Genomic DNA, 27,433 nt, shown 5'->3' with positions numbered 1-27,433 from the left:
GATGTTAGGGTCCCTGGTGGTGATGGATAAGGAATTCGCTTTCTCATTCCGGTGGACGCTGTAGTCTGCTTGAGCGTGGATGCCGGCATGCTGGATAGCATCGCGGATTTCTTTTCCAGTGAATGCACCAACTTCTTTCTTTCCCACGGAGCGAAGCACCACAGTTTGTACCGGAAGTGACCCCGGTACAGATTTGTCGTCTTGCTCCGTTGCTTGTGGGCTTCGTTTTCTTATCTGCGAGGAAGCGCCTGGGAGCGGCCATTCTTGGTCGACGTCTGTCTGGGAGACCGACGTCGCAGTTAGCGGTGCCGATGGTACGGATTGACCCGGCGTGGGTCCTTGGGACGTGCTGTACGTCGACGCGCCAGCTTGAGAGGCCCAGCCGTCATCTTGTGGCTTCGGGTTTGCCGATGGGAAGCGGCCATCATCTTCCATTTTTTGTACTCCTGGATAGGACTCTGCCTCGCGGTCCCCAGTGGTTGGTCTCATCGGCGACCGGGACATATCGTTATTTCGTCTAGACCGTGGGTATTGTCTTGGGTCTCTATGTTTATGCTAGTGCGGGTCATTCAGGACTTCTTGTGGTAGCGGCACAAATCGCGCAACAAATTGTTGCAGAGCTTCCAGGATCGCCGGTTGGCGTTCAATCACGCCTGCCAGAACTTGAAAAAGTTGGCTCACCTCCGGCGGTGGTAATCTTTGGTGGGTCTGAAGGCCGGCGGGCTGGGTCCCCTGCAGCTGACCTGTGCCTTCTTCCCTGTCAACTTCTATTTGGCCCAATTTGCCAACGGTTTCTTGGGTCGGCATGTTCTAGATGCCTTCCGTTATTGGGCCCGATGTGGCCGTAGTTGTGCCTCCCATTTCAGGTGATAGGCTTAGTGCGCTGTTCATGACACCAAGGGTGCTATGTTGCGCTTTTTGGACTCCCAGGAGACTAGGGAGAGGGAAGTGACGTCAACGACACAGCAAACGCAGATTGGGTGTTGATTTCGTTTTCTTCTGTCAACACCCAATCTGCGTTTGCTGAGCCGTTGACGTCACTTCCTTCTCCCTAGTCTCCTGGGAGTCCAAAAAGCGCAACATAGCACCCCAGGGGGGCTATGTTGCACGTTTTGGACTCCCATAAGAATAGGAAGAAGGAAGTGACGTCAACAACGCTCTTTGGATGTTGATTGGTGGAGTCGCTGATGACGCGTTGCGTTGTGCTGTTAAGATACGTTCATTCACACCTACGTCACTTCCTTTTCCCTAGTCTCCTGGGAGTCCAAAACGTGCAAGATAGCCCCCCAGGTTTGAAAATCACTGCCGTCGTCCCTCCCGGGTCAAACATTGGCGGTCGGAGGGTGACGGGAGGTCCTCGTTGGTCCATGATGCCCTTTCGGGCGCGAAGGCCCCTTAATTTGGGCGCTGCGAATAGCTCTCGGCGGAGGTCAGAAAAACAAGTAATAGTAGTAGTAGTAGTAGTAGTAAAAACGTTTATTGGGTGATGCCGCCTTCTGGCCTGAAGGCCTCAGATTAGGCGGGGGGGGGAAAGGGTGAACGGAAGTGAAAATGATGATGATTAGATGAACCTACCGATCCCGGAGGATCGGAGGAAGTTGATGAGAGATGTGTAGATGAGTTTTTGTTCATTCAGAATGGCGGTTGTTGGTTTGGTCCATTCTGTGTAGGAGCAAGGTCGTATGTGGTAGGGGAGGTTGCGGATTGCGGCCTCGTGCACCGGCGCGGATTCTGCGCAGTCCCACAGGAGATGGGAGCAGGTGGCAGGAACGCCGCAGTGTTTGCAGTTCGGATCGGGGCCGACGTCGTCTGGATCCGTCGGATGGTGAATTCTTGACAGCCAGTCTGGCGTCAGCACCGTCTTCGTTTGGAGTCGGTTGAGCGCCACCCGCTGCCATCGCGAAAAGATGCTCGGAATGCGGCGAGGGTTGGGCGGCAGGAGAGTAGTGAGGCGCGCCTTGCGTGATGCTCGTTCTTCGCGTTTGACCTCGGAAAGGTCAAAGTCGGCAGTGTCTTCAGGCACCTTCCGAGGACTGAGCGGAGGAACCAGGCCTTGTGAGGGCTGTGTTGCTTGTAGCTGTGCCCTCGCGGCCCCATTCGCCCTCTCGTTCCCAGGGATGCCTTCGTGGCCTGGCAGCCACGCGACAGTGATCGTTTGGTCGTCCTTCGCTTTGCGCACCAGTGTTCGGATCTGTGCGACCACGGCGTTACATGTGTCCGTGCGACGCAATTCGCGGAGTGCCTCTTGAGAATCTGTATATATGCGTGTTTCTGTGATGTTGGCTCTCTTCAGAATGGCTGCCTGTGTCGCCATCAAGATCGCTCGCAGTTCTGCGGAGCACGTGGTCTTCGTGTTTACAGTGATTTCTTGCTGCGTGTCCTGTTTTGTAGGGGAGTACCAGGCTATAGCCGTGCGGCCGGTCTCAGAGCGCGACGCGTCTGTGTAAAACACTTCGACGTGCTCTCCGAGACCGCCGACTTCTGCCATGTGGTTAGAGGCCTGAGTGACTCTTCGTCCCGGCGAGTCGTTCCCTTGGTTTTTTGGAATCGGTTTGGCGACGGTGACCGCCTCCGTTTCCCATGGGGGCGGAGGCGTCGGCATAAATGGGCCGTCAATGAGATGGGCGCGCCCACTCAGTATCAGAATAGTTCTGCCTTGGGGCGTCCGGGACAGGCGCAGGGCTTGGCTGATTCGTTGTTCTTCGGTGATTTCTTGAATGGTATTCATCTGCGCGATGCGTTCGAGCTCTTCCACCCGTGTGAAGCGAGGGAGACCCGTGACAATCCTCATTGCGGCCCGATTCATTGTGACAAGTGTGGTCTCCTGCGTCCGAGTTAGATTTTGAAAGTTCAGTCCATAAATAACCTTTGACACTAGAAGAGTCCGCACGAGACGGCGTAATAGGTCTTCTTGAGCCCCCCAAGCTTTGTTGGTAATTGCTTTGAGGAGGGTCAGACCGTTTTTCCACTGTTTTTTTACGTGCTTCATCCATGTGTTGGCCCTTCCGTGGTGGTCGAAGGGGACACCCAATATTTTCACAAAGTCTGCCTGTGTGATGGGAGTGTTTTCCACGTTAAGATGGATGTCTGTGCGTGATTTATTGCGCTTTGCGGGAATTACCATATACATGGTCTTCTCCTTAGAAAGCTGAAGTCCGGTGTTTTGTGCGAAAGTGGTGACGATGTCAAGGGCACGTTGCATGTGGTATTGCTGGTCGGATGCCAGTCCGGCTGTCGTCCACAGGGTGACGTCATCCGCATAAATGGTATAACGCACCTGTGGAACGGCCTCAAGGGCTAGGGCGAGATCGGTCATGGCGAGGTTGAAAAGGAGCGGCGACAGAACCGCCCCTTGCGGTACGCCGATGTTGTTGGCCTTCCAGGCCCCTTTTGTATTTCCGATCGCCACCTGGTAAGTGCGATTTTTTAGAAAGGTTTTGATAAAATTTAAGGGGCGGCCCTGTATGCCTCGCCTCTGCGCAGGAGCGACCACGGTGGAGTGCGGGATAGAGTCAAAGGCCTTTCGCAAGTCGATGGCGACGAGTGTCCGAGGCTGAAAATTGGAGAGGTGGCGTTCGTAGAGGTCGTGATGAATCATTACCAGGCTGTCTTGAGTTGACATTTGAGGTCGGAAACCAGTCTGCATCGGATGGAGGGCGCCCGTAGTCTCGAGGATCCATCGCAGGCGGCCGATGACCATGCGCTCCAATACCTTGCTTAAATTGGAAGTGAGGGATATCGGTCGGAGATTTGCTATTGCGTGCGGAGTCTTGCCGGGCTTCGGAATGGGAATCACTGTAGACCGTTTCCACTCCGCCGGCATTGCGCCTTCCATCCAGACCGCATTGAATGTGTCGAGGAGTTCGTTCATCGCTTCCATCGGAAGGTTCCGGAGCGCCGTTATGGTGACGTGGTCCGGACCTGGTGCAGAGTTCGCCTTCGCCAAGCTAAGGGCGTCAATGAGCTCCGCCATAGTGAATGATGCGTCCCCCGGTTGTTCGTTTATGATGGGCAGTGGTGTGTAGACCTCGGCCGGTGGTGGAGTAGGTTGTTGAGGAAAGAACTGTTCCCCGGCTAATTCCGCAAGTTGTTCCTCGGTTATGTTAAGACGCAGAGCTAGGTTGCTCGTGGTGTTGCGGGTTTTAATCTTTCCGGCGAGTCCCTTGTACGCATGCCATACCTTCATGTAGCCCGTCCTGTCGTTGAAAGAGTCGCACAACCCTCTCCAGGTGGTGCGGCAGAGCTCGATCGTGTATCTTTTGGCCTTGGCTGTGGCCTGATTCAGGCAGATCTTGTTCGTGAGGGATTTCTTGACCCTGTACCGAACGAGCGCCTTGAGGCGTTTTTCCCACAGCGTGACCAGGCGGAGGTCGAGGGGTGGCGTGTCCTCTTTCACCTGGTACTCGGTGCGGGCCTCTTTGAGCGCGAGCTGGATGCGCTCTGCGAGGGGGACGCCGTTGTGACGACCTATTGCGGTACGATAGTTGTCCCACTTGGTGAAGGTTGCTCGCCGTCTTGGGGAGGAGCGAATGGAGAGCTGGATAAAAATGGGAAGGTGATCGCTGCCCATGGGGTCCGACTGTACTTGCCATTGGATTTTCAATTTCGGTGATGCCCAGGTTAGATCGGGTGACGTGTCGTTGTGTCCGGGTATCTGGGCCAACCGGGTGGGTACTTCAGGGCTGTTGCAAAGCTTGAGCTTGGCTGCAACACAGGCTTTTTTTAAGCTCTTTCCCCGGGCGTTCTCGTCGGGGTATCCCCACGCGGTGTGACGAGCGTTGAAGTCACCAGCCAGGATGGTGTGCCGGCCCATTGCTACAAGTCCCTTGATCCAAGCAGCCTCGTTGGAGCTCACGGACGGCCTTATGTATGTGTTGTGTATGTCGATCACAGTATCCCCGAGTTTGACCCGCGTAGAGACAACCTCACGGTCGTCTGAACACGCTGTCTCGGAATTTAATTGTGCTTGTGTATGTTTTTTCTTGACCGATGTGGCTACGACACCGTAGTTATTTGTTTGTCTTTTAATGCTCGGCTGTATATATGTGTTATATCCTCGAATTTTGATTTTGTCAACATTAGCTTCCTGAAGAAGGATAACGTCTGGTGCGCGGTCTTTTAGTGCTTGTAGACGAATTTTAAGTTCCGGTAGCTTTGGCTGCAACCCTCCGCAGTTCCACTGAAGTATGCTCGGGGATGGGTTGGAACGCCGTGAGGTGTGTTTAGGTGTGGGGGGTAATTTCTGTTGGTTGACGTTTGGGTTGAGTTGATTAGTGCTTGGCATTATGCGTGTTAATGAGCATATGTATGGCCGCCGTGAGCGCGGTCATCTGTTTTTCCAGTCGCGCGAACCCTGCCTGCTGGGCGCGCAGAGTTTGTAACATCATGCCGGCCTCTTGTGATTGATGTGCTGGTGGTGTCTGGGATTGAACCGATCCCGTGGTCTTAGCTGCATATGAGGTCCCGCCGCCTAGGTGTGCCGGTGGCGCAGAAGCTGTTGGCAGAGGTGGGGGTTGTTCCTGTCCTTGATCCTTTTTGCTGTTGGTTTGTGGTTGTTTCGCCGCGGTGGGATTGCTCGCTGCGGGCAGTCTTTGCTGGTGGCTACGTGGGCACCGCCGCAGTTCCTGCACTTTGGGGTTTGTGCACATCCTTCCATGCCGTCGTGCTCGGAGCCGCACGTTCCGCATTGAGAAGCGTCCCTAGGGCACACATCCCTCTTGTGTCCGATCGCGTGACAGCGAAAACACACCAGTGGACGTGGGCGGTACTCGCGTACATTAAGGACTTCGCTCAAGTAGCTGACTTTCTTGGGGAGAACTCTGCCTTCAAATGTCACAAGGATGGTGTTCCCCTTGGGTCCCATCGGTCTTGCTGCAACGACTTTGTGACTCTTGGACACAATGTCTGCTTGTAGAGACTCGGCGGTCACCTCGTGTCCCTCGCCCGGGAGGTAGAGTACTCCCCGGCATTCGTTCCCTGCCATAGCTTTATAGGGCTGCAGTTGGTGTACTTCTGTGCCCTTTCGTATTTCCTTCACCTTGAGAAGTTTCTCCAATGTTAGGGGGTCGCGTGTTGTTATGGCTATTGCATTTGCCTTTTCATTACGATGAACGGTGTACTGCTCATTGCTCTGAACGCCGGTTTGCTTGACAGCGTCAAAGATTTCCTGCCCTGTGAAGGAATTCACCGCCTTTCTTCCAATGGACCGAAGTACCACCGTCTGTGTTGGTTGTGGAATTGGTTTTGACGTTTCCGCATCCTCCGGAGTCAGTGGGTTTCTTTTCCTCTTTCGTGCTGTGGCGCCCGGGAGCGGCCACTCTTGATCGTCATCTCCCTCCATATTCTGCGATGCAGCTTGCGGTGACGTTCCATGTTGCAAGGGCACCTCGGTGTTGTGTTCTTGGTTAAGGCCGCCATGGCACTGAGATGCGGTGACTGTTGGAAACTGGTTGCCATTCGGTGTCAGCGAACGTGCTGTATAGGAATGGTCGCTATCCGGAATATGCCGGTGCTCTTCTGACGAGGTCGTGTCATCTTGCGTATTTGTTTCGCTTCTAGGCGAGCGAGATCTTGCACTACATCGTGTCGATGGACGCCGGTGCCGTGGTTCCTTTTGCCGCACTTGTTGATGTGGGTAGTGCTCACCTTGCGGAGGCGGTGTGAACTGCGCCATAAAATGATTCAGTGCCTCGAGGAATGCGGGGTTCTGCTGAATCAGTGTCGCTAATACATTAAATGTATGTTCGAGACTTGGTGGCGGTGGTCCCTGTGGTTGTTCTTGAGTTGATGGAAGGCTTACTTGCAGTGGGTGAAAGGTTCCGTATAGAGGTCTGTCATCGGGGAAATGGTCGGCTCAGGGTGGTGGCTGTTGCTGGGTGAGCCTGGACATTTCTGTGCCGGACGCCTCCGGCGGCGATGGTAATAGGTCACCACCCGAGCTGGTCTGGCCCGAGGCCAGGGCCAAGGCCGCTGGGAACCCGCAGGCCAGTGAAGTGGGCGCAAGGTTAATCTCGCAGGAGCCGTAAAAAATACGTCCTATCAGTTCCGAACTCTTCTTCTCTGCTCACATCCAGAAAAACAAGTCTTGCAGATCAAGCGCTTTGTCGTCCTCCCCCAGAGTCCATGCTCTTGATCGAGCTGACATTAATAGTCTGCTATGAGCCGTAATCTTGATGGTGTGGAATGCACGTTGAAAAAGAGCTGTGAAAGCTCACCGCTAGCACGAACTCTGAAGTCGTGCACACAGCTATGGCTGCTAGTGAATACTCCCCGCTGATTCCTATGACTTTTTTCTGGCACGCGTTTGCCCGCTCCTCTAATGCGGCCGCGGTCAGCCATTTTTTTTGTCCAGTTATATTAACTCTTTACGCCATTCACAACTTTCACGACCTATAGGGGGCGCACTGGCGCCTGTCAAAATAGCTCTCATCTGGAGGATCATTGTAGAACAACAGTACGAGGCTGGGACTGCGACGCATAAGTAATTTCAGTTTTGCTATATACAAGCAGTACTCTTGGCGCACTTTGGCCTTAGCAGCCCTTGCGCCATGAAACCCCAATCGATCAATCAATAAATATTCGAGTCTTACTTTATTTTTTCACGTCAGGAATGTGTAGGCTAGCACCTTCATTGTGAAGCTGATCACCCAGGAGCTAAGGAACGTAATTCTCACACCGCGGTACCACCATCCCTGAAAGTTGCGAATAGTCAATCTACCGCCCGTTAGATAGGGTACACGTTTTCCACCTACAGCTTGAAGGGTCGCGAGGCGACTTCGTGGAAACCTTGGGAAAAAATAAATATTTTTCACCGAACGTATCTCTGCGCGCCAGGATAGCACGAAACACTGAATACCTCCGGTAAAAAGTTCTTGTCTTTTCGCGATCGGGGCGATATGAACAGCGCGTCGCGCACCATGACGGCATAGCCGAACTTCCTCTGTCGCAAGCACTGAGTTTCAAGAATATGCTTCGTCGAGCGACTTCAATCAAGTACGAAATATCACTTACGGTACAGTGTAGTTACTGCATCTATTTTTATGGCAGCCTGCCGCCTCAGCGCTGTCCGCCATATTACTATGATGGCTAGAGATAATACAAATCTACCAAAAAGACGGCCGACCGTGGTCGCATTTCTGTGCATAGGCGGAGCTGGGCAAACGCGATCCAGAAACTAGTCATAGATATCAGTGATACTCGCAATTAAGGTGAACTAGAGAAAAGGAAGTGAGCTCAGCGAGCACTCACGGCTGCCGCACATCGTGTCGACGGCACAAGAGGGCGCCACAAAAGCATGGACTGTAGTATAGCGCACGCATCTCATATAGCATTTGCTGCGCTAGTGGCGTTGTCGTCGTCGTTGTCATCGCAGTCAATTCGTCAATGCACTTCGATCAACATAAGCGACAGAAAACACGGGGGAAAGTTGTGAACGGGAGCCAGATCGCGCTGCCGAACCGCCAAGCCGAACCTGCTCGCCGAAGGTCCTCGGAACGCTCGGATCCTCCGACCCATGCTACCGCAGCTCCGCTGCGTACATCCGGGACCTTTCCACGCCAGCCGCTTCACAGCAATGCATGGCGCGCCTCCGTGCCTAATCTCACTACCCTTCCTCTAGTTAACAACGCACATAGCTTTGGCAAGGAAGGAGTTGATCGAAATTGAAAGGTTCATCTTTTCAAGGCGCGAGGGGTGTATATAACAAATGTCGTGCGTGTAAGGGGAGTTCAGAAAGCTGTTCTCATGCATGACGACAAAAACACTTCTTTGCCTGTCCCGCCGGTCCAGACAACATCCACGGAGGACAAATATAGATTCATACTAAATCTTGCATTCTGAGGTATCATCCAGCGAAACAGCGCGAAGATCGAAAGGGGTAGACTTACCTGTCACTACTCTGATGATGAGAACAATGAAAATGCAAGCTTCATGCCGCGGGCTCACACTTGACAGCGTGCTAATTTTCTTTCCGTTTCTGGTTTGGTTATAACCGCAGCATGCGGATATTTAGAGAACTAGGGGAAGAAGTGGCCGAGTGGGCTAAAGCGTCTCAGCTCGGAGCGTGGAGCGAAAGGCTTGCGCTGAGAACCTCCTGGACTAGATCCCCGCCGCCCCCGCCCGTTTCGATCTGGATGAGTTTCGTACCGGCACGCGTTCGTGTAATCACTACTGCGTGATGCATGTTAAAAACCCCAGGTTAGAGGTTGGTACTGCACTGGCTAAATTTCTCAACTACAGCTAAGAGAACGACCAGCGCCTCGTCCTGTGTGTTCTCTCCTTCTTGTGTGAAAGCTCGCGCTGCAGAACCCAGGGATCCCGGGTTCGAGCCCCACCCCTGCCCGTTTCGATCTGGATGAGCATCGTACCGGCGTGCGGTCGTGTATCACTACTGCGTGATGCACGTTAAAGACCCCAGGCTAGCGGCTGTACCGCACTGGCTAAATTTCTCATCTACAGCTGGGAGACTCGTCGCCCCTGTGAGGAAGACCAAGTTCTAGGCTGTATAAACACACACACAACCCATATTTTTTTTTCTCCTTCTTGTCCGTGTGTTATTCGCGCTGTTTTTCAAAATGGAGGCCTTATCTCCATCAAGGCTGTATAAACATACAAAGCAAGGCATTTTTGTTTTACTTAGAGAATTGAGTTCGCTCGTTTTTTTCTGCTGTGCAGCCGAGCTTTTGGACAGGCTGGAGCAGAGTGCGCGAAAAATCTTGAAGACTATGCCCTGGCACGGAAATGTTGCCACATGGGTGGTAGCTGGTAGCCCAAGTGCATTATGTTCCAGGGGGAGTACATGACTACTGACCGGTGTGACCAGTGAATGCAGGAATAAAAAATGTAAATTTATTTGGCACGCTACTCGTATGTAAATGAATTGTTGCTTGGTTCTTGTCATCAATCGTAGGACTAGCCTTCATTGGATCTCTTTGTGGAGTCCAGCGCGTCCTTGCAGTCGAAGACACGCCAGGATTGTTCAGGATGATCGACCTCGCGGTGCACGAACTAGGACACTCGTAAGTTGACTTTACCAGTGATTCTCTATACTCTCCCATAGCTCAAGGAACGCACGGCGTGTCGAGTCCCGGTCATCTTGTTATCGCTGGGCAGCCAATAAGACTGCGACATCAATGATAGTAAAGACCTTTTTTCACACTTGCGACTGCGTACGACGGCCTGCCTTCTTAAAATCGCCTACAAGAAACGCTGGTGCCATCTATCGGGTAGTCGTAGAACCCCTACTGAAAAAAAAGAGAAAGAAAACGTTTGAAACTTTATCGAGTTGCAAAACTGATCGACCTGTTCCTGTCATATGGTATTATGAGATACGTGTACTGGTCTGATACGGGTCTGAAATGGGTCGGCCCAGCACACGCATAACGTCCCTGTGACACTTCCTTCTGTAGACAGCTTTATTTGAGTGGCTGGCTTGGGAGAGTGTTCCCCACTGCAGGGTCCACCCTTTAAACTTGACAAACCTGCATAAGCAAAAATGAACTGAATGATAGAATATTATGCTTTACATTGCGCAAGTTTAATTCTAGGAACCAGCTTGCAACGGAGAGGAGTGGCTTTGTTTCGTTTAGAAATGTGGAAGTCTGAAGGGGATAGCCTCGGGGCGGACAAGTTTGGTCTAGAGTAACTGTATAGGCTCTGCTTGCAGAGCCAGAGTATCGCGTTCCTTTTCCTTTCGCCGCCATCTCCGTATTGGCGGAGGAGTGGTCATGTGGGAAGAACTGGATCCGACCTTCGTGCGGGAAAGCGGCCTTCCAGAGCGCCGAGTTTCGGGGGAACATATTTTCCGCTTTGAGTTCGCCAAATATAGATCTTAGACTAAAAGCGAACGAGCCGAAAGCTTCCTAAGTCATTGAACATTATGTTCGTCAACTGGGTACAATACAATCCTGTTTTTTTTATAACGCGAGTGATGTTTTAGGACACCCGTTTCCAAGGTATGGGAAGCAGACGACACGGAGGCGATCGCGTTGCACGCGTCTGCGGCTCTCGCGGAGTGATACGCGATACGCGACCGGCACATCCGGCCGTCCTGGCGAGCCGGCGAGCTCTCGTGCGAAAGCGAGGGGACGGCGTTTTCGTCAGCCGCTGCGTCGTTTACCGCAATGAATTGACGACTTTACTTCACACGCGACCCGCAGGATCCGCGGCTGCGATTTTTGCAATCGAGAGGGAAACAGGAAACGACGGGATAACGATGACGGCGCCTGCGCGGCTCGTCGCCGCACTCCGCACTATTTTCCTTCCGCAGCGCGCTGCAGCACGCCACAGCACGCCGTCTCGCGTCGGCGCCTTCGCGTCCCCTGCAAAAACCGACCGTGGCTTCCCGCAGTGCTTGGCTCCAGAATGGCACCATTGCGGTACTCTGCTCCGCAAGCGGAGCATATACAGTTACTTTAGTTTGGTGTGACTCGTCGCGCCATCTAGCTCAAACTTCTGCAACACTGGGAAGGCCCCTTCGCCAGCCTGCTTGCTGGTGTAACTGCTCATGCATCTCTTGTAAGATGTTTATTCGAGCGTTTTTAGTATTTTAATATTTACATTACTATCAGCTGTCCCAGAAGAGCAAACGTCGAAGTTTTAGGCATTCTCGGTTACCGCTACATCGCAACGCCGAAAGCTTAGCAGGTGTGAAGCTCCGTAGTAGTTTCCCGTCGAGGCCGTAAAAAAACGTTGCTTTTTTTTTTTTTGTCTTCCTTTGCTTTTTCCGTGTTCCTAACCCAGTCTAAGTTTTGCCCCCAAGTTCGACTCACACCAGCTCGCCTGGACTCTATTTTTTTAAGTACTACGTCGTCGGAAACTAATGAATGCCGTAAAATGTAAAACTAATTAGCATATCCGTTCACATTACGTGTCTTGAGATTGATTTCTAAGTGTATTATTTGACTCGATATGTAGAATTAATGCGCTCGAAGCGCGACGTTGTGTTTTGGTTCGATGCGATGACTCCATAGAGTTAGATCAGTTCTTTGACATTCTTACTGTTCTGTGCTCCACGCACACATCTCGATCGAACGACGTTTGGTTGACGTTTACAGGGGTGATGGTTTTTTCCGCTTCGCCGGTCGCAGAGCGGACTGCCGTTTGCGTCTGTAGCGCGATAGATAGCTGACAGCTGCCCTATTTTGACCTGCCATTGTATCTGCTTTATTTTGACCCTTGTCTATGCGGTTCTAACATCGTCCCCGCTGCGAGGAAACAGTCTACTCAAGAAATGAAAACGCACGTACTTCATGGGGAAAGTTCATTCATGAGACGTTTGTTTGTTTTCTGTGTAAAAGAGAACAGCATATTCAATCGACTTGAACGAGCATAACCTGCGACAAGCTACTGCTACGACGTCTTTAAACTACAGTCAGTTTGAGCGAAAAACACATTCCCCGGAAACTAAAGTAGCCTTCAAAGAAGGAACCGGGAGCAAGGTGATCGCCAACATAAGATCAGCCAGTTATGAGGGAAGAATTCACTTGGAAAAAAGGGTCACGATATTTTCCAGCCACTCTTGAAAGATAAATCTTTGAAATATTCAGACACAAGCCTGGTGCTTGATATGACAGCTTGTAAAGGTTGCGTCACGGCGTGTCCGATTCTATTTTTGTTGTATGCCTATGCCGACAACAGCCGAAATCATTGCTTTGCTGTCACCAAAGTGTGGATGCGCTGTCACATTAGCTGCGCACGCGCGCCCTGCTGTGGTACGTGGCGCGCCATACGTTTCGGATAATATGGAGCTTGCGGCTACCGACGCTGTGTACGTTAGTGATATTAAATTAGAAACCATGAATGTTGATTTTCGTTAAAAACTCGTAACATCTTTTTTCCATTCTGGCGACTTTCAGATGCGGCAGTCTTCACGATGGTGATGTTCAGAACGAGATTGCGTGTGGTCCCAATGGAGGATATATTATGGTCCCTTTCGTTCGCCCTCCTCCAGGCAACTCGTTTTCAAGTTGCTCAAAAACAATGATTAGTAATTATATGAAGTAAGTATCTTAAACGTACAAAAGCCGAGATTCCATGAAGAGCGTGAGGGGAAAAGTTGTTTATTTACAAACACAAATAGGTCAACCTGCTCTCAGAGGTGGTTTGCTACTTCGCAAAGCAGAAAGAAAATAGTAGGGTTGGGTACTAGAAAAACAAAAGGCAGAGAAGCCCCCCCCCCCCCCCCCCCCCCCCACACACACACACACGCACACACGCACAAACATACACGCACAGAAAAAAAAGATAGAGAAAGAAAAAAAGAGTTCGCACTAGCTAGTTACACCAAACTTTGAGTACTTTGAAGAAACGAGTACAAGGAACGTAATTAACCGGTGCATCGGGGCCTTATGTCCATCCTCAGAAGTTGGCAAAGGCCCAAGAAGGTGGGGAAGTTCTGTTTCTTCGCCTGTCCCTGGACCCAGTTGTATCGTCATCGCTTCTCTTTGCGAGCCGTGTGTAATGCATAAAGCGCGAAACACATGTACGACGAAACCTTCCGATCTGACGTGCGGACTGCCGGAATGACCTTAGAGGTCGAGGATTTTCGTAGCATCGGAGAGCGTTGAAAACCCTCGCCTCCGACCGTCGTATTGCGTGGTCGGACGTCGGATCGGACGGTTTCGTCGTGCATGTGTTTCGCGCTTAACACGCAATGGCTGTCGTAAAGGGACGAAGCACTTGCCCCATTACGCGAAAAGGCTTTGGCGTTGTCCCCGAAAGAAAGCCATAAAAATACGTCATCAAGCACGCGCCTCAGAACTAGAACACCAAGAAAAGCACAGCGCCGCAGATGCTTCGTCACGCAAGCTGGCGGGGCCGCTGGAGGTCAAAGTGGATGCGGCTCAGAAATAAAACACCAAGAAAAGCACAGCAACGCAGATGCTTCGCCACGGAAGTCGTCGTGAAGCCGGCGTTGTACGCCGCGCTTGCGCAGAGGGGTAGCGTGATATGACCGCCGGAGCGCCGTGTGCAAAAGGAAGCGCTGCGTGGAGGAATGCCCTGCGTGTAGGAATGCTTTAGCATTCCTACAGGTAAGCAGTCATAAGTGTCTTCGGCGAGTTATTTAGTTTAAGCTACATTGAGACGCACTTTATGAATTATTGTTCATTTGGCCCTTAAAGAACCTCTGACACGCCCCCCCCCCCCCCCCCCAAACAAAAAAAAAAAAATCTTTTTGAGAATATGTTTGAGGGATGATTGTGTGCTTCTTCAGAATGATACGTCGTGTATACTTGATAGTTGTATGGCAAATCTTTTAATATTTAATCCTGAAAAAATTGAAGTTTTGTCTTTTCATGCTAGGCGTTAAAATGGTGTATCAGGATATCACCCACTGATCTCTATGTCTATTTGCTGGATCGCGTTTGACCAGCTCCTCCTATGGACCGGAATGCGGTCACTGGCGGCCATCTTTAGGTAGAGTTATATCATCTCTAGCCATCGTAGTAATATGGCGGACAGCGCAATGGCGGCAGGCTGCCACAAAAATAGCCGTAGATCTAGTACACTGTACCGTGGGTGACATTTCGTGCTTGATTGAAGTTGTTCGACGAAGCAGATTTTTGAAACCCGGCGTGAACAGTAGCCTCATCTTTGAGGACCCGAAAAAAGTTCTACGAAAGCGCAGCACCGGCGGAAAGCAGCGCAGCTCGCATCAAAAGCAGCCTCCCTACCGTCGTCTGCTTTCGATGCTTCTTTCGATGCGACTTTCGATACGTGCTGTGCTGCTTTTCTCCCGGTGCTTCGATTTCGTGAAACTTTTACCAGGTCCTCAGAAACCGGACTACTGTTCACGCCGGGTTTCAAAAACATGTTTCGTCAAATAATTTTAATCAAGCACGCAATATCACCCACGCTATTTTGACCGCAGCCTGCCAACCCACCTGCCAAAACGCTATCTGCCATGGATGGATGATAGCGGCTGCAGCAGCTTACATTGGCTAGAGGTGATATAACTCTACCTAAAGATGGCCGCCAGTGACCGCAATCGCGGAGCGGGCAAACGCGATCCAGCAATTGTCATAGAGATCAGTGATATCACCAAAGAATTGTTTCACTTTAGAGTTGCGTAGTTTTTTTTTTTTTGTTTTTTATAAAAAATAGAAATACGAAGCTAATTCAAAGTGCCCGCCAATGCCCTGTGACGTATTAGTGTACCGCAAAGAGGTTGGGGCGGTCAGAAGGAGGGCATCACCGGAAGTCACGTTACTTGTATGACTCCTCCTGCTTACCGCAACTGCGTGTAATACCTTTTTTTTATATATTTTTGTTATTCTCGGCACCTCCGCGAGCAATCCAAGCATACAAGGTTTCTTTTATTTGCTTTTCATCGCCTAATGTTGCTGTAACGGTAGAAGAAGACGAGTCAGTGAACTTAGTAAACAAGTTCTGCTCATGTTCTAGACAAAACACGTACTTTATGCTAGACGTTTACTTGTACTTGGTACACTCACGAGTTCGTATTGTCTAGACGGCAAACATCTTCAGCCCGGAGAGTATCCGAAGATTCGACGACCTCGGTGTCTGAACTTTCTGCAATGCGATCGGGCGTGTCGTATGCTACACATCCTAACCTCTGCGAGCGTTCTATTTTTTTTTTTTTTTTCAAAACTCGATAGCGTGTTTTGTGCCCAGTATGGCACAATCGGACTGATGGCATGAACTCGGACACTGGCTTGTACTCTCAACGCTTTCATCATTGACCTCCATCACGTCCATCTACTGACTCTTCGTCCTCAACTTTACAGCGCGCAAACTAAACAACGGTGCAATAATGAAAAGCTAGTGGAACCGACACATCGTTTTCTACAATCGCTCGTGGAGAAGGCAAAAAAAAAAAAAAAAAGTCGTAGGCACGCTTGTGGGGAGCACGAGGAGTGACTCACGTGACTTCCGGAGAACACAATTTAGTGACGTAGGTTGATGCTCCTTTCTGACCGCCCCGACACCTTGCGGTACACTGTTACGTCACAGGGCACTGGCGGGCAGTTTGAATTTTTTCGGCGTGTCAGAGTGGCGCACGTTCTTTCCACGAGCCAGCAGCCGCCGGTGTGCGCGAGCACACGCAACAAAAATGACGTCAAAGACCTCCATTCGCGCTTAAGAGAACAGTGAAATGCATGGGCTTCGGGCCAAAAGAGAATAGAGACAGGCTTTGCATCTCTACAAGTTAAATGCATGAGCTTGTAAGAACAATTAATCGCTTACCTTTTACACCAGACACCACTGTGTAGATCATGGGTCTCAGACACGTGGCCCGCGGGCCTCATGCGTCCCGCAACTCGCTGGGACGCGGCCCGCGGGAAACCGGCTACGAGTCCCGTCCCAGTGTCTCAAGCGCTAGAAATGGCATGCGCCCTTGTGATCTCATGTCGCTGATTCATTTTCCCTCGAAAATTTTTCAGTGCCCGGGGTTGGTGCTGCCATAGGAAGCTATGGCAGCACCAACCCCGGGCACTGAAAAATTTAGGGACATCCTACCCACCCGAACGTAGAGCACCATTTAAACGCGTTCGGCAAAATTACCAAACATGCAGCCAGTTTTCTTTATTTTTTTTTTTTTGTTTTGTTTTCAAGCGATGTGGGTGTAGTTTTTTTTACTTGATTCTTGTGCTATCAGCTCCTTCTTAATCGTGATTTGGCACTTAGCCGCAAGACGAAATGTAGATACGTTAGTAATTGGTCCTTTGAGCAATCTTTGTGAAAGTTTAAGTAGTGTGTCGTTCCACGAAGAAAAGAAAACTCAGCAATACATTTTGATTCTATCTCTAAACTTTGGATATAGGTCCCTGCCCGAAGAGTGCGTTGAGGTGAAATCAAAAATCAATCACCTGAAGGATATCAAAGACCTTCCGGGAAGCGGAATGAGCAAGTCGGTTTTATGTAAGAGGCTCTACCCCGAAGGAGGAGACAGTGGTCTGGTAAGAACATACTACAGCATAAGAGCGTGGCGTTATTTTTTTTTTTTTTTATTGAGTAAGGGGAAATCAAAGGACGACTTCCGTCTTCCCCCTTTGCCCTCCCTCCCATCCCAAACGTCATCACATAGTGGACCCATGTAGCGCCACCCAACTTGCGTCAGCGTCGCCGCCAGCGCGTCTTGCAGCGCCTCACAGCGAGCGTCAAGGGTAGCACGCGGCGACGCCAAGACGTCGCCGCGTCTGCCATTTTGCGGCGGCTCACGTGGAGCTTCAGCGAGTCTGCCACTTGGGGCGGGTCGGAAATCCACTAACGATGACGTCATACACAGGAATAATTATTTAGTATAGATTGGTGAAATCCGATTGCTTTTCCTAACCAACCACTGGATTCACATGTTCGTTAAAGGCCGACGTACAAATCGGTTTTCTGCAAGGAAGATAATCCTCTTAGCGCTCCTCTCTCCTAAGCTGAGGGTTGAGCCAAGTTGGAGCAAGGTACGAAGGGGAGAGGATATAAGAAACGAGGATGCGGGCAAGAATGAAAAGCGCGAAGTGTACGTCGGCCTTTAAGATGTTATTACTTTTCGTTGCGCCATTTAAATTATATGTGTTTTTCTATTCTTATGACAGTAAGAAAAACGGTTAGTTATCCGGAGGGCAAGTTCGTCTGCTTCTTGCGCAGGGGGTAGCGGTGACGTCAGAACGCCTAGCCCTGATTGGCTGATCGCGACCCCCCTATCTGAGTGTCGTCTGCTCCTTTGCAACGTCGTCTGCGTCTGTCTTACATTTCCTGCGACTTTCGTAAGTGCAGAGGCCAGATTCACGAAACGATCTTACGCCAAAAATGTGCGTAAGCCATAACTTAAGAACAAATTTGTATCCACGAAACGAAATTTTCGTAAGTTTTGCGCAGGTTACGACGAAATCCTACGACAGCTTTGAAACTGTCTTACCAAGGTGTCTTACGCACTTCTTACGATCAAATAAGCTTGGCCGACAGCGTCGCGGTCGCGACCACCGTTGGTCGCGACGACCCACGGACGTTTATTTTTCTACGTACGCTTCTCACGCGTCCCGACTTCAAGCAGCAAGAAAAAAGTAAAAAGTACTTGAAACAGACGACGACGAACAAGGATGCTGGATCCACAAACACCCGGAAAAAGCTCCAACGGCCACGATTGCACCGAACGCGACCAAGCGAGCACGGCAGTTAGGCCTAGCAGGCACTCCGGGACTCGGCGACCGTCTGCCCACGACCGGCTGGTGTGCTGAATGGAATATGCCCGCGCGACCCTTGTGAACCCTTCCCGTATTATACTTTGATCGCTGACCTCAGTTTTGGATTAAGAGGTCAATTTCTTCCTCTTGTTATCTCCTTGTTTCCCGAGGCAACGGTGACTCTCGCCGGTGAAAAAGTGGTGAATCTCCGACAGACGCAGGAAAGGTAAAGCCGCCAACGCTTTGACTAGCAGACGTAAAGCAGACGACGTTAACTGCGCCAACCCGCCGACGCCGTTAAAGAATGAGGGGTCTCGCCGCACACGAAAGGAGCGGAAAAGTATTTGGGAGGGAACTTGCGGACACTAACACGCTCACTCCCTGTTCTTAGTAAACAAACCTCGGCGCCTCGGGACACCTCGCAGTGAGTCCTTTGAATTCCCTCCTTGGTGCGCGTCTGCTAGTTGTTAGACAAAAACAACGTACCGCTCGAGTTATTTCGTCTGCCCTCTGTGAAAGGCGAAGTCGAGCTCGCTCGTAAAGACTGCACTTCCGACAGTCGCAGGAAAGGTAAGACAGACGCAGACGACGTTGCAAAGGAGCAGACGACACTCAGATAGGGGGCCGCGATCAGCCAATCAGGGCTCGGCGTTCTGACGGCACCGCTACTTCCTTTCTCATGCGCAGAAGACGAAAATGAGCCCACTTGCGAGGCGTATTAACTGCAATAGGCCTAACAAAGATGTTTATGCATTCTTATCCTACAGGGGTTAGATCAAGATGATGAAACCCGGTTTCTCGACCAGCTTTCTGCGACACTACGCATCGCGGAAAGCTGAAACTTCATGAGATTGTGACGCTATATGGGGGGTGATAAAGTGCGAATGGTTGAGCGCATGGCGTTACGTGGATCAAAAGATACGGAAAGAAACGCAAAATTTCTCTGTGAGCCGATGTAGCTACTAAGCCTAATATTCATCAAACCGAAATTAAAGATTGCAGGTGCATGTAGCAATTCTGTCAGCGGAAAAAAACTCGCCTGCAATAAATAAAATAATATCGTATTTGGAACTGCGAAGAGTTTTACCGAAATAAATGCTAAAGGCACCCACAAACTTAGATTTTGGTTTGATGAGCATTAGGATTCGGTGGACGCCGACTCGTGGGGAATATTTTTTTAAATATTTTCATTTAGGTAACGTTATATGCTGAGCTTTAGCATTGTGTAGTGCAATGTGCTAGCGTCACATTTCCACGGTGCTTCAGCTTTGAGCAACGCGATTTATGCGGGCCAAGAAATCGGGCTCTATTTTCTCCAGTACCTTGAAACCTTTCACACAATGTACATGGATGTTCCAGAAATGAAACCGGCTTTATGTTATACTTATTCGCGTTGGGTTGGATCATTGGGGGATCCATACCAATTTAGGCTCGTAGTTTTGCTTTTTATTATTATCATCATTTCTTCACCCGAACTTGTGAAATATGTGAGGAGCGTGGCGTGTGATGTTTTGCTCGGAATGCGTTCCATGCTCGGAAAGCGTTCCATAACCCAGTAGACAAAGATGGCGGCACGCTTTCTACGCGCCGCCATATTTGTCTACTGACCATTCTTATTCCAATCCTCCGCGATTATTGGAATAATCACGGTGGCAAATATTGGAATGGTCCATGCGAAGTTGAATTGTAGGTCGAAAATAATCCCGAAGTGGCAACAACTGACCTCACAAAAACCCGAGTGTCGTGCTGTCGGACGTCGCGATCCTGGCGGTTGACCGTAGAAGTTCCGGCGAAAACCACCAGGAAGCGCGAGGGTCGCCGTCGTCGCGGCGTCCCAACCCGTGGCTGCCGAAGTTTCCGTGGACTGCCATGCTGAAGAGCGACCTTCAGCAGAACGGGCGCCTGCCACATCCACTACCGCTGTTTTGACCACCAGGATCGCCACCGGAGACAGCACGACACTTTTAACGGAATTCGGGGAACCACTTCGTTGGACGTGGAAAGCACACCTGTCGGAGAACTTTATTTTGTTTCATCACTGGAACGGGGGACCAAGGCAAAAAGCTACTGCAGCAGCTTGACGGAGGTCCTGGCCTCCTTTAGAGGCAGGCGATTCCAACACAATTTCAGAAAACGAACAAAATAGGTTCATTGAGAGAAAGGACATCATTTTAAATGTACGGACAACAAATTGTACAAAATGAAGAAAAAATGGGAACTCATTTTAAAAATAATTTATTTAATAAAGTAGTTAATTGGTAATTTACTGTGTGGTTGTAGTATAATGTATGTGGTGGTGAAACACCCCATTTTTTTCAGGGCGGAGTTGATATGAGGAAGGAAAAAGGGCAAAGTTACATAGTTCCTCAGAAACTTTATTTTTAAACTGCGTACACTTCTCGTACGCCACAAGTCGGGACATGTAAATATTTGAAATCGGTTTTATATTAAACAATGAGAATAAGTGTTCAGTATGGTAACAGTATGAAACATTGGCAATAACACGCACAGCTTTCTTTTGTAAACTATGTAGTTTACTTGTATTGGTTTTTGTTATAAGTATTTCCCCAACCTAGATGACAATAATTAAAACTTTTGGTTGCAATAGTTGGTTCATTTCGATCTAGTAACATAAAAAGCGCAAAAAAAAAAAAAAACACGGACGAAGAAGAGACACATACAGCGCCAGTCCGTGTCGTTTCTGTCTCCTCTTCGTCCGTGTTTTTTTTTTTGTTTTTTTTTTTTTTGCGCTTTTTTGTTCTTTAGACAATGATTAAGTTGCGAATATACCAAAGCATTATAAAGTTCAAGCTTAGCACAACGCGATAACAATGATTTAAATTTGGTCAGCAACCCCACTGTTTACGACAGTTTAGACTAAAGGTAATTTACATGCTTATTCCAAGACATACTATTTGTAAACCAAACGCCCGAAGTCTTAATAGTGTCGACAAATTCAATTTATTAAAATTAATTTTATAAAATTAAATTTCTTCGTTGTTTAAAATCAGGGGGTTTGTGATCATAACTGGAGCATGTCGACTTTAGTTTATTACGTACTTAACTTAAAGGGATACTACAACGAAATTTCGGTACTTATTTTATGGTCCATGTGTGTTCAAAGGAGCAGTATCACATCGAACACACAAATATTTTGTTAAAAAAGTCACGAAAAGAAATTTTAAAACGAATTAAACCATTAGCAAAGAGCACCTGGTGGATGTCACTAACGCCTCGCTTGTAATGCCCGTCTAGGAACCTTGACAGCTAGTGACGGAGGTTGTCTCGCCTCCGGCCACGACGAGAGAAGAGGGGAAGGAGGAACTCCCGCCTTCCCGAGAATCCCTTTTGTGTGTTCCAGAAGTCGCTATTGTCCCCCTACAAGATTATAAAAGATTAACCCGTCACTCAAAATTCATGCAAAAGCAGCCGCTTCGGTGGCTGGAACGACTAGGCCATCCTCTCGATGTCAGGCTCGCCGTAGCTTTGCTCGTCCTGAGACGACCTACGTCACGATTGCGTCGTATGTCACCTGCTCTAAGCTGGGCCTTCTCCGAGCGCTTGCTAGAGTGGGCCGTTTATAACCAAAAATACAGCCACCAGGCTCAAAATACAAACGTGCGATTGTCATTTACGGATATTGTGGATCATATTCAACCTATTTTTGAACACGACGGATATATTTCAAATTTCGTTGTGGTATCCCTTTAAGGTGATTGTCTTTTGTCCATTTTTCAACACGATCAAGAACACAATTACATTTAGGTACTAGAGAACTGATATGTTTATTAGAAAAAAAGATGCTGGTGTTAGCAGCATATATAATAAACTCAATTTGAAGATCATGATTTACATTTACAATATCGTTGGTACAAAGAATAAAATGTAGGGGGCCTAAAATGCTGCCTTGGGGCACACCATTTATTATTTTTGGAATATATGACTTAAAGTTCAATATAGACACAAACTGAGTTTGATTTTGTAAGTAAAACTGTAAATAATTTAATGTTTTCCCACGAACACCATAGTATTCTCATTTTTCTATCAAGACATTGTGATTTATTGTGTCGAAGTCTCCAGTGAAATCTAAAAGTATACCGATTGTTAATAAGTGATTATCTGGGGCTGCTTTATTTCTTTTTGTTTTCATAATGCTAACTTGGTGGAATAACTTTTACGGAAACCAAATTAGGAATTCGGAATTAAAAAATATTTTTCAAAATGAGAGACAATTCAATTTGAAACTAGTTTTCGATTGGCTTAGAGAATACTGAAAGTATAGAAATTGACCAAAAGTTCTTAATGCTATTTAAATGTCCACCTTTATGTAACACACTAACTGTGGCAATTTGCCTTTTAAAAGGGAACTCACCGGGCGGAAGTGTAAGATCGAATATTTCAGTTAGATATGTTGCTGAAATATCTAAACCATACTTTGCTTGATTTATCTGCATATTGTATGCATCAATACTTTTACTAGTGTTTAGGCTCATGAATGTATAATAGACTTTGGATATATCAGTGGAAAAAAGAAATATAGAATTAGGCAAGGTTGAGGGCATGCTCTAAAGTGCATTATTTACACTAGTAGTAGAAACAGAAGATGTGGGATGATTTACAAGATATTTATTAAAAGCATTCGCCATATCCGTGCCCGATATTATACGACCGTTAATGTTAATTTCAACTGATATAGAAACTTGTTGCTTTAATCAGTGTTTTAAGCCTTTGCCACATCATGTCGGTTAGGGGCCTAAAAGTCTCGCTTTCTTTAGCGTACATATGTAATATAAATTAAATATTATTAATATTTATTAATAATAAATTAATACGCCTTTTAGGCTGCCCGTTCGATTCCACCTGCGTAGAATGTGGCGTTAAAGTTAGCTCAAAGGTTTTGTGTAGTAAGGCGATAGGACTGGCAGTATGACGACTCGACATGCTGTAGTACACAGCATTATCGTCTCGTTTTTCCTCAGGACACGGGAAATTATCCAGACTGTAGAGCGTACTGCATGAATAATAACCACTTCTGGTCTTATGAGAATCTCTGGGATGGAATGCAATGTGGAAGAGGAAAGGTAAGCCCTCGAAGAATTGTTCGTTTCGTAAAACTAAAACATCATGACCTTGATGAGCGGAACAGTACATGACAGTCACGTTTATGTGCTGCCATCTAGGGAAAGTTGTCACGCAACGTGAGCCAAATCGTTACTGCGAAAAATATGCACCGAACTGAAAAAAAAAGGTAGTGCCGTGTTGGTCTCTGCCGAATGGCCCATTAGGTCATATTAATAGCGTTTGGTATAATTAGGTTATTATTTAAGTTCGAGTAAGTATAACTTTTTATTTCGTGAATTTATAGGGTATAGTTTCAATTAGAAACTAGCTGAGCATAATCGAAAGCCACATTATCAATTTGTTTGAAAAATCTAGAAGGCTGGTACAGCATTTTACTGCAACCCCCCCCCCCCCCCCCCCCTCCCCCGGGCCGCCAAAAAAAAAAAAAAAGTTTCATTTGGACGCCCATCTTTGCGCCAGCGGTTTCGACCGACACCACCTAGATAAGCAGGACTCCTCACCGCCGCCATGACAGTCAGATCGATCGAGGCCTGTGATTGGGCACGGGTGCTGCGTCAGTGTTCGGCCGGGGCTGGTGTTCAATCAGCGCGTCAAAGGTGGGACTCGGGCCCAATAACCGAGTTAGCGCCCTCCGACTGTGATGACGTTTTATGAAGGGAGAGGAGGCGATGTGGAGTCTGATTATTCTAGGTGGCGTTTTTTTGACCCTGTGGCTGAGGCGCGCAACGCCCGTATGCCACGCGGTTCTTTCCTGCTACGAGGAAGAGGAATTACGCCATCATGGCGACTCAACCTAAACGACCTTGCTCGATAGGAAACCGAAACCTACTCGTTTTTACCTCAAGAAAGAAAAAAAAAAAAAAAAAAACACGTTTCGCGCATTGTTTATACGCCGCGAAGTAGATCTTACAAGATTTGATTGTCGGAAGAAGAAGCGATGCTTTTGGCATTTCAAACGCGTACGTCTTGATACGATAACATATATCTAATCTATCGGGTGATTCAAGGAGCGGCCAGGCTCTTTAAATTGACCGAAAAATTCGGTTTCTTAACCTATCGCGTTCCGATTTTGTACAGCGTTGGTCAAAGATGGTGCATTGTTTCTATAAAATTCGCAAAGAGCGAGTTTACCTGAGGAAAAAGTAGAGAAAGAAAAAGGCTTAGCTCCTATTGAAACGCAGCGAAGCCACCGGTCTTCAAACCATAGGGCGCCCTATGGTTTGAAGACCGGTAGCTTCGCTGCGGACACATTAATGCTTTCGCATTCACAACTCATAAGAAGTGCTTAGGTGTCCTCGGGATTTTTTCCCCTTTACACGAGCTTACTGGCACTAGTGCGACCCTCGTACACTCGCACGCAGCTCCACTGACCAAAAAACTCCTTCGTTGCAATGCATTTCAAGGACAAAAGCGAGCGTTTTCTTTCAATCTCTTCTTCGTAAAACTTGATGACGTAGCTGGGGAATCGCAGTACCCCCCAGTGACGATATTTGAGTGCGGCTCATAAATTGAGCCCGAGCATTGCGCGAGCAGTGAATTTGCTCGTGATAATCAATAGCTCGACAAGCATTCGGGCAGTGAGTGGCCCGTGTCCAATCGCTGCAATGACAATAGCCGAACCATAACAATCTATTGATAAGTACGGGTCAAATGCTTGTGATATTTAAATTTACAAGACAAAAATATGCTAAAATTCACCCCCAACGTTTTTTGTTTTGTTTTTTTAAGAACTTATCATTGTTTCTAGATGGGGAGTAACATTTCCCCCTCCCCCTTCCCCAACCCCTTCAGTCCGCCTCCCGTAAAGCCCTTTGATAAAGGTGCTTTTTTTACAAGCACCGCCAGTCCTTATTTTGGAAACGCGCGGGACACGTGCCACGAGCGGGTGCTCCGCCGCCATTTGCTTCCAAGGGCTGCTCGGGACTCGGGCCTCGTGCACTGGCGCATTTGACGCGTCTTGCAAGACAAAGACAAACACATCGAGGGACCTTTAGCCTCCTATCGTTTGTAGCGCCATCTCATTTTTCGCTTCGGAACGGTGTGCTTCATAGAGTACGGTGATAGCCACCCAGACGCTGTGCAGGCTGTACTTCAAAACATGGGTATTCCATCTTGGCCTCCAAAACCGCGCGTCGTTTCTCGGGGGCCGTGATTCCATAGAATACATGCAGTTACCATAGTGGTCGTCTACATAGCGGTCGCGCGTCGAACGCCGGGAGGCTATGCAGGAGGCGTGGCATGGGTGGAGAGGTGGGTACTGCTCGTGAAAGCAGTGTCTATGGACAGTTTCGTGACTGAGCTAATCTAGTAACGTCGACCGAGACAACAGCCAATGCTACGATCACGAGAGCACGAGCGCGTGTAGCTTGGCTTCAGTCTCAGCTAACAGATCATAGATGGCGCGCACTTTCAAAAACTATGTAGAAAATACCTAGAAAACTAGGTTTTTTCTTATCCACTGATGGCAAGGGGGTTTCACAGCCTCACTTTCTTTGCACTGCGGAGTGAATATAGATTTCACATTTAAATATTCTAAGCTTAAATGGTAAAACAAAATGGCTAGGTGGCGTAAGCTACCGCCCGATCCAGAGGGCTCAGCCGTATTCATCCATCCATCCATCCTATGCGGAGAGCAAGTCGTCTGCTTCTTTTGCAGGAGTTGCGATGACGTCAGAAAGACGCCGAGCTCTGATTGGCTCTGATTGAAGGATAGTGGGTAGATGTCGAAGCTAGCTGTCTACCCACTATTCTTCATTCAGAACCAATCCAAGGTCGGCGTTCTGACGTAACCACAACCCCTGCAAACGAAGCAGACGAACTTGCACTCCAGTCTATTGACGAGGGATAGGCAAAGATCGAGGTACTCAATCCAAAACTATAAAATGGCATGTGCCACTATGTCTGTTCGTCCCAAGTATATTATGTTTCAATCCCTCACGAATCATCACAAATTAAAGAAGATGCTGCCCGAATAAATGTAATTCGGAGTCCGGGACCAACCCGTGTGCCAACTTATTAGGGAGTTTTCGTAAACCGCGTTTCCCCCTCCGCTAAGCCCTCCGCAACGAAGAAGCCGCTACTGCTTCTGCGCGCCCATGGCCTTGACTGTAGAGTTCCAAATGTCGTAGCGGGTTGCGAAGAGCTTTGCGGGACGGCGAAAACATTAGGGAGTTTTCGTAGATCGTTTTCGCCGTCCCGCAAGGCCCTCCGCAACCCGCTACGATAGCGGGAACTCCACCATAAAGGCTATCGGCGCGCGGGCGCAGTAGCAACTTCTTCGTTGCGGAACGCTTAGCGGAAGGGGCAACGCGGTCTACGAAAACTCCCTATTTACGAAAACTCCTTTTTTGTCTTTGCCGTAATCTAGGCACACCGCAAAAAAGAAAAAAAAAAAAAAAACTGTTGTACATTTAGTTTTTTTTTTTTCTTTTTGCTCCGGTTCGTTATATTTTGCATTTCATAATTTCCTCCTTGAGTCATTACATTTTTTTTACGTTCTTCCACAGATATGTCTCGGCGGCGAGTGTGTAAAGACGCCACCGAAATACCTTTCAAAGGCCAAGAAGAAAAAGCGCAGAAAAATCAAACGCCGAAAGGAGACTGGAAGTCTATAAAACCTGTTCATCCTATTATCTTTATCTAAAATATAACAAGTTTAATATGAAAGACTAATTAATTTCTTGACATTTGTCGCTCCGCAGCTTACCAGATTTCGACCGCAGCTAATCAGAACGCCGAAGGACATATCACGACACAAAAAGCGTCCACATCATAAGCCCCGCCCTTCGTTGCTTAGGCAGTCGTTAGGAAGTTTTAGTGAGTCGTTTCGATGCGAACGGTTCGTCGCCGACCGACTCGCCAGCACCACAGCGCGTGCGCGCGCGAATTGCACAGGAACTCGCGAGAACGGTTCGAAGGAATTGTCACGATTTGCGGCATGTGAACTATAATGTCGTTGTCACAGCAAGAAAAGAAGAAAAAAAGGTAAGTTTTCCGCAGTATTTATGCGCTGCACCGTTCTTACAAGATTTCGCTGACGAAGGAAGACACGATGCTTTTGGTGTTTAAAACGTGTACGTCTTAAAAAAAAAAAAAGTATTAAAAAAAGAAACCGTAGGCTATTCTAAATTTTATCTACATATATCTTAATTCGCCACATATAGGAGTAAATCAGTAATGCTCCATAAGAAGCCGGAATTTCATACAGTTCCTGA

At 48.4% G+C, this 27,433-nt stretch overlaps 1 protein-coding gene across 1 annotated transcript in view; it reads left to right on the top strand.

The window, feature by feature from the left end:
- Positions 1-26,909, top strand: part of LOC115332520 (venom metalloproteinase antarease-like TtrivMP_A) — an 89,925-nt gene extending 63,016 nt beyond the window's left edge. The window contains exons 10-14 of the mRNA XM_040216452.2: positions 9,908-10,016; positions 12,855-12,998; positions 16,784-16,919; positions 23,117-23,218; positions 26,726-26,909. Coding sequence (XP_040072386.2) covers positions 9,908-10,016; positions 12,855-12,998; positions 16,784-16,919; positions 23,117-23,218; positions 26,726-26,833 — 599 coding nt within the window. The 3' untranslated portion in view covers positions 26,834-26,909. The remainder of the gene's footprint in view (positions 1-9,907; positions 10,017-12,854; positions 12,999-16,783; positions 16,920-23,116; positions 23,219-26,725) is intronic.
- Positions 26,910-27,433: the final 524 nt, after the last annotated feature.

This window comes from Ixodes scapularis, unplaced genomic scaffold, assembly GCF_016920785.2.
Source record: "Ixodes scapularis isolate PalLabHiFi unplaced genomic scaffold, ASM1692078v2 PGA_scaffold11__112_contigs__length_91849675, whole genome shotgun sequence".
In the NCBI taxonomy this organism is placed as follows: domain Eukaryota; kingdom Metazoa; phylum Arthropoda; class Arachnida; order Ixodida; family Ixodidae; genus Ixodes; species Ixodes scapularis.
The sequence above is the reverse complement of the archived record's forward strand: the minus strand, read 5'-3'. Positions and strand labels throughout refer to the sequence as shown.